Below are 20,894 nucleotides of genomic sequence, written 5' to 3'. Positions count from 1 at the left end.
AATATTGAATAGGGTATGCAATGGGGTCATTTTTATGCAAGAGACATACAATGTTTTTACAAGTTTTGCATCTACATAGCAATACTTCTTATACTTTTTCTTCAAAAGGGGTATCTAATAAGCTCTACTTGATAATAGACAAAACACCTGCCATTGAAGATGCTCTAATAACTTTACATATACATCATTTTTACAAATATTTTCAGGAATGGGATAAATATGAACCAAACACATTTTAAAAACTAACCAGGATTAAGATCTCATTCTTATTTCATGAGAAAATTAATCTCATAATTTTTTTTCATCCATGAAACAAACTCTCCCTTGGCCCTAAGAATTTTTTTATATGATTCACTCTTATTTATGAATGTGTGATTGTATTGAGTTCTAAATGTTTGTTGTTGTCCCCTCTTCTATAGATGATTATACAGATAGATATGAGGTGAAAGGAAGTTTTGTTGAGCTTTCTTTAAAGTAATAATTAACAGACTTAATTAATAGGATGTGAGTATGAGAGTAGTCTGATAAGAGATCAATGATGAGAGGCAAACTACACTCATGACTGTCTAGGTTTTCAACATTACGTTAACTATCTAATTAGGCAACGATTAAATAGTTAAACGACTTATGACAAAGACCTTCACGGTAGACAGTTCTTCAATCGATCTCTTAGTATGTAAACATGTTATGATATTTGTATGTATATATGGCAATCCGTGGTGTCTAAAAGTTACGTGTTACATGCATCGCAGCCATTATCCGTGGTGGGATTGACATATCCATGTTATGATTTTAGTATTTTGAAAATGTTGCATTCTTTAACTATTAGAATTATGATATTCTTCATCTTCTTAAACTAGGGGATGATCAATCACAATCCCATTACAAAATATATACAGGAGTGATGGAACAAACATCCAGGAAATATGTTTTAACAGATTCATATGATTATGCTAAATTTGTTTTTTCAACTATACAGTCATATCAAATTAGATCATCGCCCTCTTTGGAATCAGATGTTAAGGTTGTTTGTGTGCATGCATCCCCATCAACTAAAACATAATGATCATAAATAAAAAATCATTCTTTCAATTCAATAACTACAAAAAACTAAAAGTGGAAGTTACCTAATAATGTTTGTCTATAATTTATAACTATTTACAAACAATAAATATCATCCAAAAAATAATATGACAAGAATAAATGAAATCAGGACTTCAACCAATTCATAACCAACTTTCTCAAATGTTCACTGCCTTGAATATGTCTTTTCCACATAAGGGGCAGTGAGAGAATGAACCCTAGTCTTCACGCAATCTCTCATCAAACAACAGTTTTATTCTATCTTTAAAAGAATGCTTCCTCTAGTCCTCTGGTAGTATGTGTTACATTTTAACAAAAAAATCTATCTTATTTTTGTTAGCTTTATGCATTGAATGAAGTCTCAAGACTTCAAGTTGGGTTCAATTTAAACATGCATTCCAGAATTGATATTTGCTATATTCATTCAATGAAGTCTAATGAAGTAGTGACAACAACATACATTTAGAATGCAATCCAAGAGCAAAACCTTCTTCTTCCTTCAACGTGCATTAACTCATCAGATTAATTTACCATATGAAACAATTACAAGTAGTGACAACAACATACATTTAGAATGCAATCCAATTACAAAGTTGTCAATATTTTCGATAAGCATATGACAAACAGTAAACGAATAAACATTTCATGACATAGCAGCTCAGCTCATGTTACAAATGCAGCCAACCACAAGTTCATAGTACATAAACTCATCAGATTTACCACATGAAATAATTTCTTCAAGTAGTGACAATAACATAAATTTAGAATGCAATCCAGTTACACATGCATACATAACATTTAAGCATACAAACAAAGAAACGAGTTGTCAATATTTCTGACAAGAATATGACAAATACTAAACTAATAAACATTTCAAAACATAGCAGCTCAGCACAAGTTACAAATGCAGCCACTCAAGAGTTCATAATACAATATGAAGGAAATGGTAAATGAGAGTATTTCACAACCTCATTGTTCTTGTCTGTGTCATCTTCTTAAACATGCTCATCGTCACCGGAGAGTGAAAGTAGAGACTCTGTATACACGACAACTTCGGATGGACTGTTGCAGAAGGAGTGATGCCCTAAAAACTGTCCTTTGTCATTATACTTCACCAATTTAGTACCACCATATTTTCCAATAATATCACCATTTTCTGTAGAATACATAGGGTGAAAGTAGTCCGCAAATCTGGAATAGTACAGAGGGTTAAAGTAGTGACCAGGAATGACATACTGAGGAAGAACAAGAGTCTTATTCCAAGATAAATGCACGTTGTATTCTTTCATCACCCATATTTCAATTGTATCATTAGTAGTATCCTTAACCCATATACTGAGAAATTCCCCAGATACCCACAAACCAGAATGTACCAACTCTGTGTGGTCAACATCATTTGGAAGAGGCATCTCAAACAATATCCTTTCCGTTAAATCAAAGCCAACAATGACATCCAAAGCTATATCACGACGCGAAGACAACCAATGAATAGCCCCATTAAAAACCACCCCTTCTCCTTCTCTATAATTGTCGCCATAAGGTAAGTGAGTACCCTCGATTTCTTTCCAAGTATTGTCTTTAAACGAGAAAACCTCCAAATGTGATTGAGGAACACCAACTAAGAATGGATTAACTTTATTGGACAATAAAACCACCACATAATCATCTCTAGACTGATCGTAACCAAAACCATATAGATTAATATACGCTTTGGTATTAAAAGCAGACATAAGTATTTGTCTTTTCGATCCGGTGGATGGATTCCATATGTAAATGTTTGGATGACGATACATAAATATAAAACCTCTACATGACCCTTTAATTTCAAAGGGAAAATAAGAGTCTGGAAGGGAACAGTTAAAGTTGGGTGAAGCAGGAGCATCGTTAAGAAATGCATCAAAATCAATTGATCGAATTTCAGGAGATAGAGCTGAAATGCATAAAAATCTACGAGTGTGTTTTGTAAGGTTAAGTTGGAAATGTGAATTTGCAAATTGAGGATCAGAGATAATAGAAATCCATAGCTTACAAACGCATTTGAACAATATAAGAGATTTCACCGGCAACCTCAACAGAGTTTGAAGGATCAGTTCTTGAGGAAGATCCATGCTTTGAGCAACGTTATTCTCACTTGCTTTGAGTAAACCCTAATTTTTCAAACGGCTAAGACAAAATGAAAGCGAAAGACACGACACGCACACAATGGTAAAGAAAATATCTACACGCTATAGTAGAGAGAGTAGTGGGCTTGGGCTCATATCGTTAGAAAGGTTTAACAAAACATTTAGCAAATTGCTATTTAAACACGTTTAATTGCTTACTCATTTTACCTACCTACTCTAACAAATCAAATTCCATAGTAATTTAAAAAATAAAAAAAAATTGAAGTTTTTTTTTTGTTAATCTTCCGGTTCTCAAGAAAAGATCCCTAATAATCTGAAATTCGGTTGTGAGGTAAGTAAATTCTGACCAAAAATTATTTTACCCAAAAATCGGACTCAGGTTCTTCTGGACAATTTGTCCATTGATAATTCTCATAAATCACTTAAGCTAAATAATATAGTTAAAAGAAATAAGTTTCTAATCCGCATGAAACTTGGACAACACGATGTGACTTAACGTGACACATTAGTACATAACAGAGCTACTTGACAGAGAGTTTTTTTTTTTATTTGTTATTGGAGATATAGTTTAGTTTCGTATTAGTCTTAGTAGATTGTAGTATAAATAATTTGTAATCACCGCCCATTAGTGGGTAACTTTCACTCATTTGTAATATTCAATTTCCATCAATACAAAGAGCTTTGACATATTTCTTTCATTCCTTCCATGGATGTAATGTTTCACAACATTTGTCAAATAGCTTAATAGAAAAAATTTCACCTCTTATAAGATGAATTAAATATAGGATTTGAACTTTAACCCGTACACATTGCAATGTTTCTTTCAATTGGACTATGCTTACAAGTACTATGGAGAGAGTATTTTAATTAGGGGTGATGGTGGTGTAGTTTGGTTTGGTTTTGAGGTTAAAAGTCATCTGAACCACACAAAAAAAAAAGGGAAAGAAAAATAGAATAACATAAAATAAAAAGGTACAGCGATGGGGGGACATTAGACCTGACCCAGAAATAACCCTGATAAATCCTAACGAAACAAACTCTCATCATTGACACAACCCAGCGAACCCGCGTACGAGCTCGAAACCAAGTTACAAAAAAGATGACAGAGAACGTCGGTAGACTAAAAAAGTTTTATTTTCTTGGCGTATGGATTGACAGCCAGCACGGTAACAAAATCCACGTTCCAGCAATCCCCTGAGCAAAGCAGCAGGTATAACGCTCTTTCGAGCAACACTCTGAGAACAATCCCAAGGACTGCAACGGAAAATGAGACGGTACTAGAGTGAAGGCGGGCCTGATGCATCGAGAGCTGCAGATCTCAAAAGAGCTGGAAATATCAGAGAATCAAGCAAGGAACACCAACTCAACCGGTTTCTTAAAAACGCTTTTGAACCCATATCACGAGTCCAAAACGTTGCCAATCAAACAACCCTAATGGGTTTCAAACCAAGGTCAATGTAGTTTGGTTTGGTTCCATTCAGTTTTAAAATAAAATATGAATCAAACCAATGCGGTTTGAAGTGGATCGAGCTAAAAAGTTAAACACAACTTAATTGCAACAATGTTTCCAAGAATGTTTCAAATTTCTTCCAACATTACAATTTCATTCAACAACATAGACCAAATTAAAAACATGGACAAAAAGTAATCATATTTTGTAAGAAATGTAATAGACTAAGATTTTGGCCCCGTTTGTTTAAGATTTTTTTCAAAACAAAATCTGTTTTTTCTCTTAAAAAAATTCTTTTTTTTTTATTTTTAAGTGCTTGTTTAGGATTTTTAGAAAAATCATTATATCAAAAAAATCTAGTTTGACCCTAAAATGAAAAGCTATAAGGATTAACTTTTCTCAAAATCTACATTTTTTTTAAAAAAGGAGGTATGTACAAGTTAAAACTCTTTTTTTTTTAAATAGATTTTTATGGGTAATAGGCAAACAAAAATAACTCCAGATTTTTTTTTTTAAATCTCTAAAAAAAATCTAGATTCTTTTAACACAAAATCTATTTTTCTTAAAGCTCAAACAAACGCACCCTTTATCATTCTCTAAAAAATCTAGTAGAACATAAATACATTTTTGAAATAAAAAGTAAAGAAAAACTTAACAAGAGAAAAAGAAAATGTCATTTTATAAAAGTTTTCATCGAGTTTGTGTCGGTATTGACCTAGGTGGCATAGGTTTAATAAATGTTTTTCTTATATTACGGTTTGGTTTGATTGATAAAATTAACACTGCAAATCAAATTGAACAATGCGGTTGAGTAGAAAAAGATTTGAATTCATCCAAACCAAATACGATTTTGGTTGGTTCAATTTATAATTTTTCTATTGGATTGGTTTGGTTTTTAACATCCTAATTTTAACCGACCTTAAAAAATTTAGGGAGCAACAACACTAACATTTTCAGACCCAAAAATCAAAATGCAGTTTATTCTAGTTTTTTACTATCATATAAAAAATTAAAAGTTAATACCGCTTTTGGTCCCTATAATATGAGTGATCCGAGTGAGAGCCCCAGGAAAATTGCAGAGGACGTGGCCCTCCATAACCCTGGCATCATTTTAGGCGGGAAGATTAATTTTGCATTTGTCTGCAAAAACTGAGTTTTGTCAAGCAAAGACAGGAGCAATCCGAGTGAGAGCCCCAGGAAAATTGCAAAGCTGCTGCAGAAGCGACATCACCACTGCAAAAGCAAATGGAGATTAGATCATTCTCCTGCAAAGCCTACCATGCCTGCAACGTTGACTGCTCCCTAAATTTAGCCAGGGGCAGCTCTTGGCTTTGGCCTTGGCATCTTTTATACTATATTTCAACCTGCGTGCCTTCAGCCCTTCATTGTTCCAACACTTACAAAAAAAATTCCTCTCTCTTTTCTTCTTTCTCCCCAATACATTCATCTCCTACTTTTCTCATTTTTTGGTAAAAAAATCTTTAACTTATATTTCTTTTATTTTTACAATAAATATTAAACTTATTTTTTTGACTTAATTTTGTTTTGTTTGCTACAATAGTGTTGTACCCATTTGCAAATCTGATTTCAATTCCACCTCCTGTGAAGCCTTCTCTTTGGATATGCTTTTCTTTTCTGTTTAATAGGTTAGCTTAATTATAATGTGTTGTGTTGATTTTTGTTGCTGTTTATGTGAAAAAAATTGTGAAGCTTCTCTTTGGATTGAACAAATATGAGCGGAAATAATCTCACATTCATTATGTCTTGAACAAATATCATACGGAACATTGTAGCATTTTAAACTTTTTGTCTGTTACTTAGTTTTAGTTTTTGCTTAAATTGCTATCAAATCAAACAACCCTAGGGTTAGTGTGTTTAACAAAATGAAGTTCTCTAGCTGGCTGTATTCCATACATAAATGATGGCTTTGTCCTGCATGTATCCACAACATAATTACATGTACATTAAAACCATCAAGGAACTCGTTTTGCTGTTTTGTTGTACATGAAAACCATCATGAAAACCACAGTATCCACATAAATAATTTCTGTTTTGCTGTTGTCTGAGGTGGAACTCGTTTTTCTGCTGCTGTTTTGTTCTTGTATCAGCTGTCTGTGGGCATATTTTTTCTGCTAAGGTTCTTCTCCTGATGTGGTGCGGTTTTAGCATGTTTAGGCTGGGCTAGTTTTGCTGTTGTGGGGTTGCGAGGTGTCCCGTATATTCAAGTGATTCCTCCACATTTTTTTCTTCCTATAGTTGCTATCGTTGGTAGAAATTGAAATCAAGTTACTCATTTCTTCGCTAAATTTGTTTTGCTTGATAATGATAGGATTTAGATAGAGAAAACTATGGATTGTATTACACAAATTGTTGCCATAAATTGTTTACCTTCTTCAATTGTATGAAAGCCTATGATTCTCAGTGCAAGAGATTAAATCTAACATACAATTTAACATTCACCAATAAGTATACTGTAATTATTTGCTTTAGCTAATATTATGTTTTAAAAAATAATTGTTATTTGTCATTAACTATTTTGTTATCATTTGAATAGGAGGAATATGACCGACAGCTTGCCGAGGCTATTTCTAAAGGGTTAACTGTTGATCATAGTTTGGCCCTCCAACCATGGACCAAAGTTGCTGGCGATAAAACCAAAGGAAAATTATATGGTGCCGGTAACTTGGCCGCTAACTACCTGAAGGGTGTTGCAACAACCCTCAGATTTACCCTTAATCATGGTGAAGGATCCTCCCAGCAGCCTGCGCTGACCCCTGAGATGCGTGACCTTATTCAAAGATTGACTCAAGAGCAGCTCACCCAGCAAATGGCGAGACACGAGGCCGTTGTACAAGATTTTCTTAGCCGCCAACGAACATATGAGGAGCAATTGGCTCGGTTTAGGAAAGCACATGAGGATGGGAGTTCAAGTCAGCAAGCACCAGTTCCGGATTGATAAGTGCTAGGAAGGGTTAAATTCATGATATATTTTAGGTACTTTTGTTACTTGTTTTGCAAGTTATTGAGGGAAAAGCCGAGAGATAAGTGATTATTTCCCTTTTTACGCTTTATCTATATCTTACTTCACCCATTTGCGCAGGATTTGAACTCAAGACATCAAGCAAAGAGCAAAAATGAAGAAAAAGTACAAAGAGGCAAGAAATGATGTTACTCGCCTCCAACTCGCCATGGCGAGTAGCAAAGGCGAGCAATTCCAGTAGGCATCAAAGATCCTTCGCCACCAACTCGCAATGGCGAGTGGAAGGCGAGCGAACTCGCCATGGCGAATGTGTCTACTCGTGAAGCGAGTTAGGGCGGTTTAACTCTTCACAGATGACGTGGCACAAACCCAATGGTGAAGGAACCTCAACTCGCCATGGCGAATGAAGGAGCTCGTGAGGCGAGTTGATGCAGAATCAGAATTCTATAAATAAGCCCACTTAACCATTTCATAGATACTTAGTTTAGCTTAGATTTTCATACTGTTCATTTTATAATATTTCTAGAGAGAGAGATAGGGCTTGCTCTTCATAGAGTGAGAGTGATAGAAAGTGGATTCTTCATCATTTGTTGAGAAATCACAAGTTTGTAATGAATCTTTCTTCTTCAATTCATTCTTGCAAGGCTTCCATGACAATGAGTAGCTAAATCTCCTTTGTTGGGATTAGAGGTACTTGATCTTAGCTTAAACATGTAATCTTTTGATCTATAAATATATGGTTCTAGCATTTGATTTGATATTGATGTTATTCTTGCACTTTAATGTTTATCTTTGATTTAATTGTGATTGAGAAATACTTTTGAATCTAGGTTTAGAAATACTTTTGATTTAATGTTTATCCATGTTTATCTTTGATAAGACTGACTCTTGAATCATTCAATAGTTTGAGACATCGACGATTGAATGATACAATTGATTTCGTAATATTGTTTGGACACGAATGATGTTGTCGAGGGATACGTGATAATATCAAAGAAAAGCTAGAATCCATGTATGATCATTAGGTTACGTGTGACGCTTAATCAAGGAACTCTAATCCTAACAAGTTTTACGCCCTATTACTCTCAACTTTTATCATTTGCAATTTCGTTACTAAAACAAACAACAAATCATCTTTAACTTAGAATGATATTTAGTGTCGAACGGTCCGCGATATCGCACTAGTCCCTGAGGAGACGATATAAATACTTACTATTGTTTGATGCAAAAATACTACATCACGGATCCCAATGTAGAGCCTTTTCCGATTTATGACGAAGGTGGAGGCGAGGAGATTGAGAGCAATGATGAGGAGTGAAGTTGGACCCTTATGATGTGTTCATGCATGTTATTTTATTTTGCTTTTATTATCTATGGGGTGTAATATTTGGGGAAGTTTGTTATGCTTTCCGATACAATTGCTACTTATTTGCTACTTATGGTCTGTAACATTATTCCGTATAATTTTAATTTCATTACTGTTAGACTTAATATTTTGTGGGTGCTATTACTTTAATTTTTATTTTTAACTACTTAATTTAAAGCAATTAAATTAAAAAAAAACCATTTAATTATGTTTTTTAAATTATTTTGTATGATTTTAAAAAAAGCAATTTAAAATCGTTTTAAATTTATTTTAATTATTTTAATAAATTAACGTTTTTTAAAAAACAATTAAAAACCATTTTTTTTAAAAATTATCTATGCAATTTGCGTATACCCCTCTCAAAACTCCTGTCTAATTTTGGGTACTGCAGCTGATTTGACAGTGTATCAGAAAAGCCTGCAGTGCGTCAGGTAAACAGGTTGTTGAGTCAGACAATTTGCCAGCCCTGCCAAGGTTTTGCCAGGAGTTATAAGAGGGGTTCAGACAGGAGTGTGTCCCACGCAAATTTGCCATGAGCAAAAGCACTGGCATAGCAATTTCCTAGGAGCACATTTTCCACTGATTCAGCTCCTCACAAAAGCCCGGGCAAATGGCTTTTTCCTAGGGATTCTTGCAATTTCACAAGGAATCCACCCCTGGATAATTGCAGGATTTCTTGTAACTCTACAAAAAATGGTGATATTATTGGAGGAAATCTTGGTACTAGATTGGTGAAGTATAATGATGAAGGACAGCTATTAAGGCATCGCTCCTTCTGTAATAGTCCATTCGAAGTTGTCATGTATACGGAGTCTCTGCTTTCGCTCCCTAGTGACAATCCGCAAGTTTAATAAAGATTGCACAAACAAGAAGACCGAGGTTGTGGAATATTCTCAACCATTTTCTTCATAATTATAATTATATTGTATTATGAACTTCATTTGTAGGTTAATATGTGTTTGCCTGTATTGGTAACCTCATTTGTAACATGAGCTAGTATGTAAATGAGTTGACCTGATATATCATGGAATGTTTATTGGTTGACTATTTGTTATGCTTATTGGAAATATTGACAACTTTCTTTGTGATGTGTGACTTGCTGCTATTTATGCAGGTGTAACTGGATTGAATTCTATATATGGACTCTCATTCTATTAACTTCGCGGCCCTTTCCATTTCTCTGTTTCAAACCAGGAAAAAAAACTAATTTAACATTGGAGGAGATTATTTGAGAAAGTTGGGAGGAAAAAAAAACTAATTTAAAATTAAAACAGATTAATTTTCATTCCAGCTATGTTTAGGCATACACTCTCTTTGGTCTCCATGTATAAGTCAAGCTTGAAGTCTTTTCGAAGAAGAGAACTTTAAATTACCAAAGGTTTTACTAACTTCCATAGATGGATCTAATGTTTGCATCACAGTTCTATCTAAATTGACATTTAATTTTCTAGCAGACTTCAATTTTTCTGCTATTTTTGAGTTAGCTTGTATCATAATCATTTTCATAATGTTCTTCATCGGTCACATTTTCTCTTATTTCTTATTTTTTTTCTTTGTTCAGTCTTATTGTCATTCCTTGATTATTGTATTGTTTCATGTGTATTTAAAAATAATTCAGCAAGCAGTATAGTTTAATAAATAGTTGACATAATGGGCATGTTGGGTTGTTGGTTTTCATGACCGATTCTATCTTTTTTGTTTGTATATTTGGTGTGAAGCTCTTTTATCTTTATTTAGTTATTGTGGACTTTATTGCACTTATATCATGTTAAGTTTAAGGACAAATTACACTAACTTCCTTTAAGATATGTCAAAATGTCACTCACACTCCCTTTAGTTTCCTAAGAGCACTCTCCTCCCCTCATTTTATCAATTCACATTGCAAGGTAGAAAGTTAGAGATGCAGAAGAGATTTGTCTCCACACAACCATCAATTTTTTGTTTTTTTTGCTTGTTTTCATGATGTTCGATTCAACTGGTATTGTTCAAGTTGTGTTTTTTTTAAAAGGTATAGTCAAAATATGTTATATGAATAGAGTATATATTCAAATTAGATCACTTATTTTGGGACGAAGGAAGAATGTGTGAAGTTTGAGTAGTACGTTTAACTTTCAAGAAAAAAATCAGTTATCTTGCCCAGTCAAAAGACAACTTAAAAAATTGATTGAAAAAGAAAATTAGTACAAACAGAAAATCTATATTCGGATGTCCCTCTGATAAAATTGGAACGATACAGAGAAGATTAGCATGGCACCCGGCGTAAGGATGGCAAGCATAAATCGAGAAATGGTTCACAAGCAAAATCTATTGTTGTACCAATCATTGTGGAAAAGATAAAGTTACTTTCTCAAAATTGGTTGCCATTAAAGTCTGCAGATTTAAATCATTCAATTCCACTATTGAAATTGTAGCCTATCATGCTCACATTCAACTTCCACTAATTATGCATACTGGTTAAGCTGACTTTAAAATGGTCTTTTTGGGTTGTTTTGGTGGTACGCTGTTATATGTAAAACTATTTGAAGCTGCAATTTGGAGCTGAAGTTATAACTAAAACTATTATGTGCAGCGCACACTACAAGAAATCATGCAATTAGCCAAGGAACTATGCCAGGAGCAAGAACTCCTGGCAAATTTACTAGGACCAATGCCAGGGAAAATTCCTGGGAAATTTACCAGGGGTAACCCCTCGCAAGTTTCATGTGTTATGTTTGGGCGGGAAACAAAATTTAATACACTGTGTTTTTGTCTATGCAAAAGCAGTGTTTTGTCAGCATTTCCGAAATTTAATTTGGAAAGGACATTTCAACTTTTAATCGGTCAACTTCTCTATAAATTGATAGCGAGGTGTATATTCAAGGACTACTAGTGGCGAAGCCGGAAAAAAAAAAATCGTGTGGGCCACTAAAATTAAAACACAGATTAAAATTGTAATAAGCATTAAGTACGAAGTTGAAATGACGGAGTTTGACTAAACAGTTAGGATGTATACTTAAATAATTATGTATTTAACAACTACTATCAATTTTGAAGTATTTTTTTGTACATTACGACGGTTAACCGAGAGAATTTTCAGTTGACATGACAATATGCAGGAGATTTGAAACCCATGCAAATTCGAAGGTCTAAAAGTCTTCGCTAACAATATCAAGTATAAGCACATCACAAGAATCACATATGCCACTTTTGAAACCGCGGGAAACTATAATCGTTGAAAAATTGTTTAAAGTCTCGCAAAATAGACCTATAATTGAATTATTTAAATTTTTTGGATGGGACACTACACCATTTTGCGGACATTAAATATTTCTTTAGCAACATACCCTTATTTATTTTGCATTTTTTCTTCAATCGACAATAAATATTATATTGAAAACATAAATTTACTCTCTCTCTCTCTTAAGGATAAAATTGTAAAAACAATAGTAATTATATACAAATTTAATACTACAACCAACTTTTTTAATCTCCGCAATTTTGGCAAAAGGCTCCTATATTTAGGGACTGAGGTGGTATGTATCATGTCTACTTTAATGGGTTGTGTGGCAGAAGCATGCTTCGTGTCTACGTTAGTGGGTTGACTAGCATAAGCATGCTTCAAGTGAACAGTATTAAATGAGTCACAATTGTTTTTGTCTGAAAAGCCCAGTTCTATTTCTTCTTTTTGTTGCAAAACGACTATATATTGTTAAGTCAATTTACATGCTTGACATGTAAATTCTTTTTCTGAATCTGATTTTCAACATTTTATAGCTTTGGGTGATGCCTAACTTATTTTATGACAATAACCTAAGTTGTTAAGCTTTTTGTGCACATGCTTGTGGGAAGATTGTTAAATATTGGATCACATGTTAGCAACATGCATTTATCATATTATAAATATAGTTCTGTTATTGCTACTTTTCCTGTTAGTTGTGTTAAGATTTTAATTGGTGATGTTATAGCAAATTCTGCCACTAAGTCAGTCTTATGAAATGTGATTTTTTTCAAGGCATGAATGTCTATGAAGTTAATTTAGTATTTTTATTCGTAACATTTAAATATCATATTATGATTTGAAAAATGGAATGCAAATATTGATTTTTGTTCTTAGCTATGTGCATGCATTAACTATTACACATAGTTTTCAGAAATTTTTTTTTTTTTTTTTTAATCAGCGTATATGTTGATAACGAGCCCGGCACAGAAGTGCAAAACGGGACAGCAGGACTACACAAGGAGCAGATTAACGGCGCAGCTGGTCAAGCACCAAACAAGGCCCCAAACCAGCTGAAAAAACAGAAGAAGAAAAAAAAACTCAGCAGAAAAAGCACCAAATAAACCCACATCATCACATACAAGCTGTCCTAACACACACATTCACATGGCTACCAAAACAGCTGCACACAGTTGCTAGAAAAGCAGCACAGCAGAGGCGATAACAGCAAAAGAACAGTGCAGCAGCCCACAAGAACATACTATGACAACAACGCCCCAAAAAACTCCACAGCAAATTGATTATAATTGCCTTTGAATAAGAATTTGGTTTTGTGTTCATTAAGTTAATGTCGTTGTTGAAATTGTAAGAATGCTTAAAATTTAAGGCCGATAAAAATAATTACAATCCAGGCTTTTCTAATGATTTAAAGTAAGCGTGCATTCTTTTTTCTTCAATCCTTCTATATAATGTTGTGTTGGCTTTGTTTAGGGGAAGTGAAAGAATGTTAGTGCAGCACCCCATTTAATCTTCCGCACAGTGAAACTAATAAACACTTTATTGAGGGATTTAAGTGTCTTCTTTTATTTTATTTCAGAATTTTCATGTGCATGACTCAAGTAGTACCTCTGTTGAAGTGAATATCATGTGAAATTGCAAGTCCTCATAATACAACAATATCTAACGTTATTGGTGGATGAATAAGACTTTAGTCTCTTCATTTGATAAGGAGATTTTATAAATATAACTTTGTAATATTTAATACTCTAACTCTGAGATATACATTGATTTGATTTTCACTTTGTGAAAACTTCTTGCAGGTGACAAAAAGGGAACATGTCATATTTTATAAAAAAAAATCATATGGAGTTAACGGCAAGTTTTTTTGAAGGAACTGCAAGTGTTATGTTTCTTACTTTTAGTTAGTTCAACAATGTTTTTCTCCCTCATGTTATTCTCTCTTACATGTTACAGTTTCTTATCAATTGGTGGGTTTTGATTTAATTCAGGAGTTATATGAATTTACGGTGCAAAATGCGAGTAATTGTTGTACCCTATGCGACACTCAAGATAAGTATGCTCTAAAGGTATCTTAAGCTAAACACTTGCCTGTTTTCCAATGTCCATGGTTGTCGAGCCATTGTGTTTGGCACCCTAATCTGAAATCACATCCATCCATAATACTTGCGGTTTCCCATTGGTCTTAAAATTTTGTTGATTGATGAAAATGGCCATTGCATCAACATCAAATGTAATAATATATAAAGAGATTTTTCAAAATATTTAGACATCCAATGTTGAAGAAATAATTAGTTGTACAAGTGATGGATTGTAATGTAGTACGGTATTTTGCAAAGATGTTTATGACCCGTGCGGCAGCACTGGTAGAAGATCTAGTTTAATCAATTTTTAAAGTCTAAGAGAAATCTCCAAACTACCTTCAAAACTTTTTTAAAATCAAGGTCAGTTTTGGCAAACTGCTGCTATTTCGTGTTCCGCACAAGTTTTTTTTTTGTTTCAGCCGGTTCAATCCAGTTTTTCCCTGGTTTAATGACACTATCACCGATTTTTAAAACTCGGCTTATAACAACACTGATCGTTATTTTCCCTTTCTGTAAAATTAGGGTTTACAAGATGGTAGAGAGCACGCAGGAGAAGAAGCAGAAGACACTGCCGTATCTTCCTCATGAATTGATTATTCAAATCTTGATGCGGCTGCCGGTGAAGTCTCTTATTCATTTCAAATGTGTTTGTAAGCTATGGTTTTCTCTTATCTCTGATCCCCATTTTGCAAATTCACATTTTCAACTCACCACCACAACGCACACTCCTAGAATTATGTGCATATCATCTCTATCTCATGAAATTCGATCTATAGGTTTTGAAGCATTTCTTAACGATGATGATACTGCTTCAGTGAACCTTAATTTTTCGCTTCCAGAATCTTATTTTCCGGCTGAAATTAGAGGTTCGTGTAGAGGGTTTATACTTTTGTATCGTGACCCAAACATCTACATATGGAATCCATCCACTGGATTTAAAAAACAAATACCTGGGTCTCCTTTTCGTTCCAAATTAGCAAAACTTTGTAGCATTCATATACATGGTTTTGGTTATGACCAGGTAAGAGATGATTACTTGGTGGTTGTATTGTCCTATCATATAACCGTAGTTTCAACACGTTTGAAGTTTTTCTCATTTAGAGATAATACATGGAAAGAAACTGAGGGTGCTCCCTTTGCTTATTGTGTCATCCCTTCTCGCAGAAAAGGGTTTCTATTTAATGGGGCTATTCATTGGTTGGCTTTGCGTCGTGATTTACGTTGGAATGTAATTGTTTCCTTTGATTTAATGGAAAGGAAATTGTTTGAGATGCCTCTTCCAAATAATGTTCACCATAGTGCATTGGTACATTCTGGTTTGTGGGTATTTGGAGAATATCTTAGTGTATGGGCTAAGGATAATGCTAATGATACAGTTGAAATATGGGTGATGAAAGAATACAAAGTGCATTCGTCTTGGATTAAATCTCTTGTTCTTTCTGTTGAAGCCATTCCTGATCACTACTTTCAACCTATATATTCTACAAAAAATGGTGATATTATTGGAAGAAATATGCATTCTACAAACATGTCTGATGTTATTGGAAGTAATCATGGTACTAGATTGGTGAAGTATAATTACCAAGGACAGTTATTAAGGCATCACGCCTTCTGTAATAGTCCATCCGAAGTTGTCATGTATACTGAGTCTCTGCTTTCACTCCCTGGCCCTGGTGACAACAAGCAAATTTAAGAAAGATCACACAAACAAGAAGACCGACATTGTGAAATATTCTCAACTATTTTCTTCATAATTATAATTATATTGTATTATGAACTCTGATGGTTGCATTTGTAGGGCAATATGTGTTTGACTGTATTGGTAACCTCATTTGTAACATGAGCTATTATGTAAATGAGCTGAATCATTACGTCATGGAATGTTTATTGGTTAATTATTTGTCATAGGCTTATTGGAAATATTGACAACTTTGTTTGTGATGTGTAACTCAATCTGTCACTGCTTGAAATTGTTTTATATGGTAAATTAATCTGATGAGTTTATACATGTTGAAGGAAAAAAATAAATTTTTGTTCTCTAATATCAGTGGACTTGTTATTAAAATGTGATTCTATACAATATATCAAGCAGGTTAGTATAAACTCTTCTGCCTTCTAATGGGCATGTTGGTTGTTGGTTTTCATGACCGATTCTATCTTTTTTGTTTGTATATTTGGTGTGAAGCTCTTTTTTCTTTATTTAGTTATCATGCAGAAGAGATTTGTCTCCACACAACCATCAATTTTTTGTTTTTTTTGCTTGTTTTCATGATTTCCGATTCAACTGGTATTGTTCAAGTTGTGTTTTTTTTAAGAGGTATAGTCAAAATATGTTATATGAATAGAGTATATATTCAAATTAGATCACTTATTTTGGGACGAAGAGAGAATGTGTGAAGTTTGAGTAGTACGTTTAACTTTCAAGAAAAAAATCAGTTATCTTGCCCTGTCACAAGACAACTTGAAAAATTGATTGAAAAAGAAAATTAGTACAAACAGAAAATCTATATTCGGATGTCCCTCTGATAAAATTGGAACGATACAGAGAAGATTAGCATGGCACCCGGCGTAAGGATGGCAAGCATACATCGTGAAATGGTTCACAAGCAAAATCTATTGTTGTACCAATCATTGTGGAAAAGATAAAGTTACTTTCTCAAAATTGGTTGTCATTAAAGTCTGCAGATTTAAATCATTCAATTCCAATAAATTGTAGCCTATCATGCTCACATTCAACTTCAACTAATTATGCATACTGGTTAAGCTTACAAATGCAGCCACCCAAGAGTACATAAAACAATATAATTATAAAGATAAAGAAAACAATGAAGAAGAATATTTCTCAAACTGATTGTTTTTGTTTGTGACATCTTCTTAATCATGCTCATTGTCACCAAGTAGTGAAAGCAGAGATTCTGTATACATGACAATTTCAGATTGACTGTTACAGAAGGAGCGCTGTCCTAATAGTTGTCCTTTATCATTATACTTCACCAATCTAGTACTAAGATTTCTTCCAATAATATCACCATTTTTTGTAGAATATATAGGTTGAAAGTAGTGATCAGGAATGGCATCAACAGAAAGAACAAGAGTTTTAGTCCATGACGAATGCACTTTGTATTCTTTCATCACCCATATTACAATTGTATCATTATCATAATCCTTAGCGCATAAACTGAGAAATTCTCCAAATACCCACAAACTATAAAGATATCCATTGTTAAAATCACTTGGAACAGGCATCTCAAACATTTTCTTCTCCATTAAATCAAACGTAACAATGACATTCAGTTTTAAATCACGGCGATAAGCCAACCAATGAATAGCCCCATTAAATAGAAACCCTTTTCTCTGAGAAGGAACGACGACATAAGGGAAGTGAGTATGACCATCAATTTCTTTCCACGTATTATCTCTAAATGAGAAAACCTCCAAATGTGATGAAACATGGGAAAATTCAACCACCAAGTAATCATCTCTTGACTGGTCATAACCAAAACCATGACAATGTGCTATTGATTTGGAATCAAAGGGAGACACCGGTATTTGTGTTTTAAATCCAATGGATGGATTCCATAAGTGGATGTTTGGAGGTCGGTACAAAAGTATAAACCCTCTACACGAACCTCTAATTTCAACAGGAAAATAAGATTCTGGAAGCGAAAAATTAAGGTTCACTGAAGCAGGATCATCGTTAAGAAATGCTTCAAAATCTATAGATCGAATTTCATGAGATTGAGTTGATATGCATAAAAATCTACAAGTGTGTGTTGCAGAGGCAAGTTGAAAATGTGAATTTTCAAAGTGAGGATCAGAGATAAGAGAAAACCAAGACTTACAAACGCATTTGAAACATATAAGAGACTTCACCGGCAACCTCATCAGAATTTGGATTATTAGTTCATGAGGCAGATACAACACTGTCTTTTTCTCCATGCTCACTCTACTTTGATCAAACCCTAATTTTACAACCTTCTAATTTTAGCAAACCCTAATTTAAAAAACCGGTGATAATGTCATTAAACCAGAACACGCCGAACCGGAAAAACCCATCGAACCAACTGGAAAAAAAAATGAGCAGAAAAAAGATTAAGAACAGAGAAGAAGAATAGCTACACAGCGTTGTGTTTCTTAGGTTAGAGAGAGATTTTAGTTTTGTTACTCCCTCCGTCCCCAAATTGTACGACGTTTTGGGCATTTCACCACATATTAAGGATGTAATTAATATTGTGTGGGAAAGAGATATTATGAGTTGTTTTACAAAATTGTTCTCAATAAATGATATGGGAAAGATAAATGAAGGAATTGAAAGAAGAGAGAGAACAGTAAATAGTTAAGGATATAATAGGAAAAGTAACATTAATTTTTCCTTGTATTGTAAAGTGACATATAATTTGAGACAAATATTTTTTCTAAATTGACATACAATTTGGGACGGGTGAAGTATATTATAGCTAGATAGCTAGCTTGGGCTGGTATTCTTACATAGGGTTAACAAAAGATTGAAGTTCGTTTATTACGGAGTAAAATAAAATTTGATTTTGTGTTTGTTTATGCTAATAAAAATCACTCTATGTTTTTAAATAATTTAGTTTGTTTTGATACTGCTGTATAAAAGCAATTTTTTGTTATAAAATTAGTTCAATTCTTTTAATCCATATTTTCTCTTTTCTCTAAAAAAATATATATTTTTTGAGAAGCTCTCTTAACCTCTTATCATTTGAAGTTGTTTTTTTTTTTTTTTAGATTCTGATTTATTTTAAAAGTTGTAACAAACGGATGCAATATTCATAAAAATGATTATTTTTAAGAAAAATAAGAATTTTTTTCTTAAAAAAAACTATAACAAACGGGTTCTTAGACAATCGCTCTTTTCACTTTTAAAATTGCATATTTTTCTAATTGTCGTTGAGTATGTGGTAGTTGAAGAAAAGAGCAATTTTGAACATCTATCATAGTTGAAAAGTTATTTTTAAAAACTTGGAGATTAAAAAAAAAATCAATAAATTAACTTAAATTAATTCTTAGGTGTATAACATTACAAGGAATAAAAAAACTTTCATTTTTCTATACTTTTATTCCCAAGAAAATGAGTGGGAATAAAACATTCTCATAAAGGTGGGAAGGAAAAGAAAATATAAGTAATCAGTAGTGGCGGAGCCAGGAAATTTATGGAGCCCGGGCGAAAAATTTATCCTAAATTATATCAACAGTCATAAATCTTTTTTTTTAATTTTAATAATTAAAAAAATCGAAATAAAAGAGGTTTATCATTTTGTCAATAAAAGTACAATTTAAAATAGAATTATTAATTAAAATTGACCATGTAATATATGTGAAAAATTGGCCATGTAATTAAATAACATGTATTTTGACCATGTAATTCAAAAAATTTATTATTTATAACCCTGTAATATACGCGAAGTCCAAAAAAGTAACCGAGAGATTGAATTTTTTCATGATTTGTTAGAGGCGAGTTAAGAACGTTAAAATACGGCTTTACACAAAAAATTTATAAATTTTCGACAAAAATTATCGATCGAGCCCGGGCGACCGCCTGGGGTCGCCGGACGGTGAAACCGCCCATGGTAATCAGCTAAGTGAATCTCCAATGATTCTCTTATGAAGATAAATTTAAAGTAATCTCGTGTGTATACATCATTTATTCAATCAATTGTTAAAGGTAAGCATTCATTCACTCCAATCTAACAACTCCTAAAAAATTATTAAGTGGGTCTCACTAATAATTTTACATTAGTACATTTTAAAAAGGGTCCTGCTAACCGGTGCCCCCGGGGCACGGGTTAAGTATGCCATAAAAGAGAATTATTACCATAAAAGGAAACTGTTTTTAACATTATTATAAATTAATTACACAATTTCAATACATTAACTACTATATAATTTCCTTTTTCATACCCTTAACCAGTGCCCCGGGGGTACCGATTAGCATTTCCCTTTTAAAAACTATAAAAATGTTTGCACAACATTTTTGTATTAAATATAAGGAAACCATTGAATAGAGTGTATCATAAAGGGGTCATTATTATATGCAGAGGCCGGGGTTCGAACCCCGGACACCCCACTTATTCACTTTAAAAATGAAATTCTAGTCATTAGGCTATCTTAAAAAAAATATATAAAGGGGTCATATTTGTGTGTGTGTGAGAGAGAGGCCTTGCATCATTGCTTCTTATTTGTTCTTCAATGAGGCTATCTAATAAGCTCTACATGATATTAGACAAACATCAGATGCTCTAATAACTTTGCATATAATCAGTTTTACAAATATTTTTAGAAATGTGATAAATATGAACCAAACACATTTTTAAAAAATTACCCAGGATTAAGATCTCATTTTTATTTCATGAGAAAGTTAATGCTGAGAATAATTTTTGGATACATGTTTGTTCATATAGTTACATAAAAGTTTAAGTATAGTTTCTATGAGAGACAAGGATAAGTTCCAACGTGAAAAATAATGAAATCAGTACAAGTGTAATATATCAATTCTCAAAAAACTAAAGATGTAAACATATGCACTGTGATTTTCAAAGTCCCCTCTTGTAAAGATTACATAGATAGATGTAG

At 33.3% G+C, this 20,894-nt stretch overlaps 3 protein-coding genes and 2 pseudogenes across 3 annotated transcripts; 3 read left to right on the top strand and 2 right to left on the bottom strand.

Moving 5' to 3' along the window:
* Positions 1 to 2,031: 2,031 nt before the first annotated feature.
* LOC11418934 (F-box/kelch-repeat protein At3g06240) lies at positions 2,032 to 3,234 on the bottom strand. Its single transcript, XM_003604988.3, has one exon. It carries the CDS (start codon positions 3,189 to 3,191, stop codon positions 2,079 to 2,081), a length of 1,113 nt encoding a protein of 370 aa, XP_003605036.1. The 5' UTR covers positions 3,192 to 3,234; the 3' UTR covers positions 2,032 to 2,078.
* Positions 3,235 to 11,191: 7,957 nt separating this feature from the next.
* On the top strand, positions 11,192 to 11,303 carry LOC112421461 (uncharacterized; annotated as a pseudogene).
* A 3,496-nt stretch (positions 11,304 to 14,799) lies between these two features.
* LOC11421259 (F-box/kelch-repeat protein At3g23880) lies at positions 14,800 to 16,094 on the top strand. The gene has a single exon (XM_003604985.3). It carries the CDS (start codon positions 14,833 to 14,835, stop codon positions 15,991 to 15,993), a length of 1,161 nt encoding a protein of 386 aa, XP_003605033.2. The 5' UTR covers positions 14,800 to 14,832; the 3' UTR covers positions 15,994 to 16,094.
* A 704-nt stretch (positions 16,095 to 16,798) lies between these two features.
* Positions 16,799 to 16,910, top strand: LOC112421462 (uncharacterized; annotated as a pseudogene).
* Positions 16,911 to 17,174: 264 nt separating this feature from the next.
* Positions 17,175 to 18,239, bottom strand: LOC11413093 (F-box/kelch-repeat protein At3g06240). The gene has a single exon (XM_003604984.1). It carries the CDS (start codon positions 18,237 to 18,239, stop codon positions 17,175 to 17,177), a length of 1,065 nt encoding a protein of 354 aa, XP_003605032.1.
* Between the last annotated feature and the right edge of the window lie 2,655 nt (positions 18,240 to 20,894).

This window comes from Medicago truncatula, chromosome 4, assembly GCF_003473485.1.
Source record: "Medicago truncatula cultivar Jemalong A17 chromosome 4, MtrunA17r5.0-ANR, whole genome shotgun sequence".
In the NCBI taxonomy this organism is placed as follows: Eukaryota; Viridiplantae; Streptophyta; class Magnoliopsida; order Fabales; family Fabaceae; genus Medicago; species Medicago truncatula.
The sequence above is the reverse complement of the archived record's forward strand: the minus strand, read 5'-3'. Positions and strand labels throughout refer to the sequence as shown.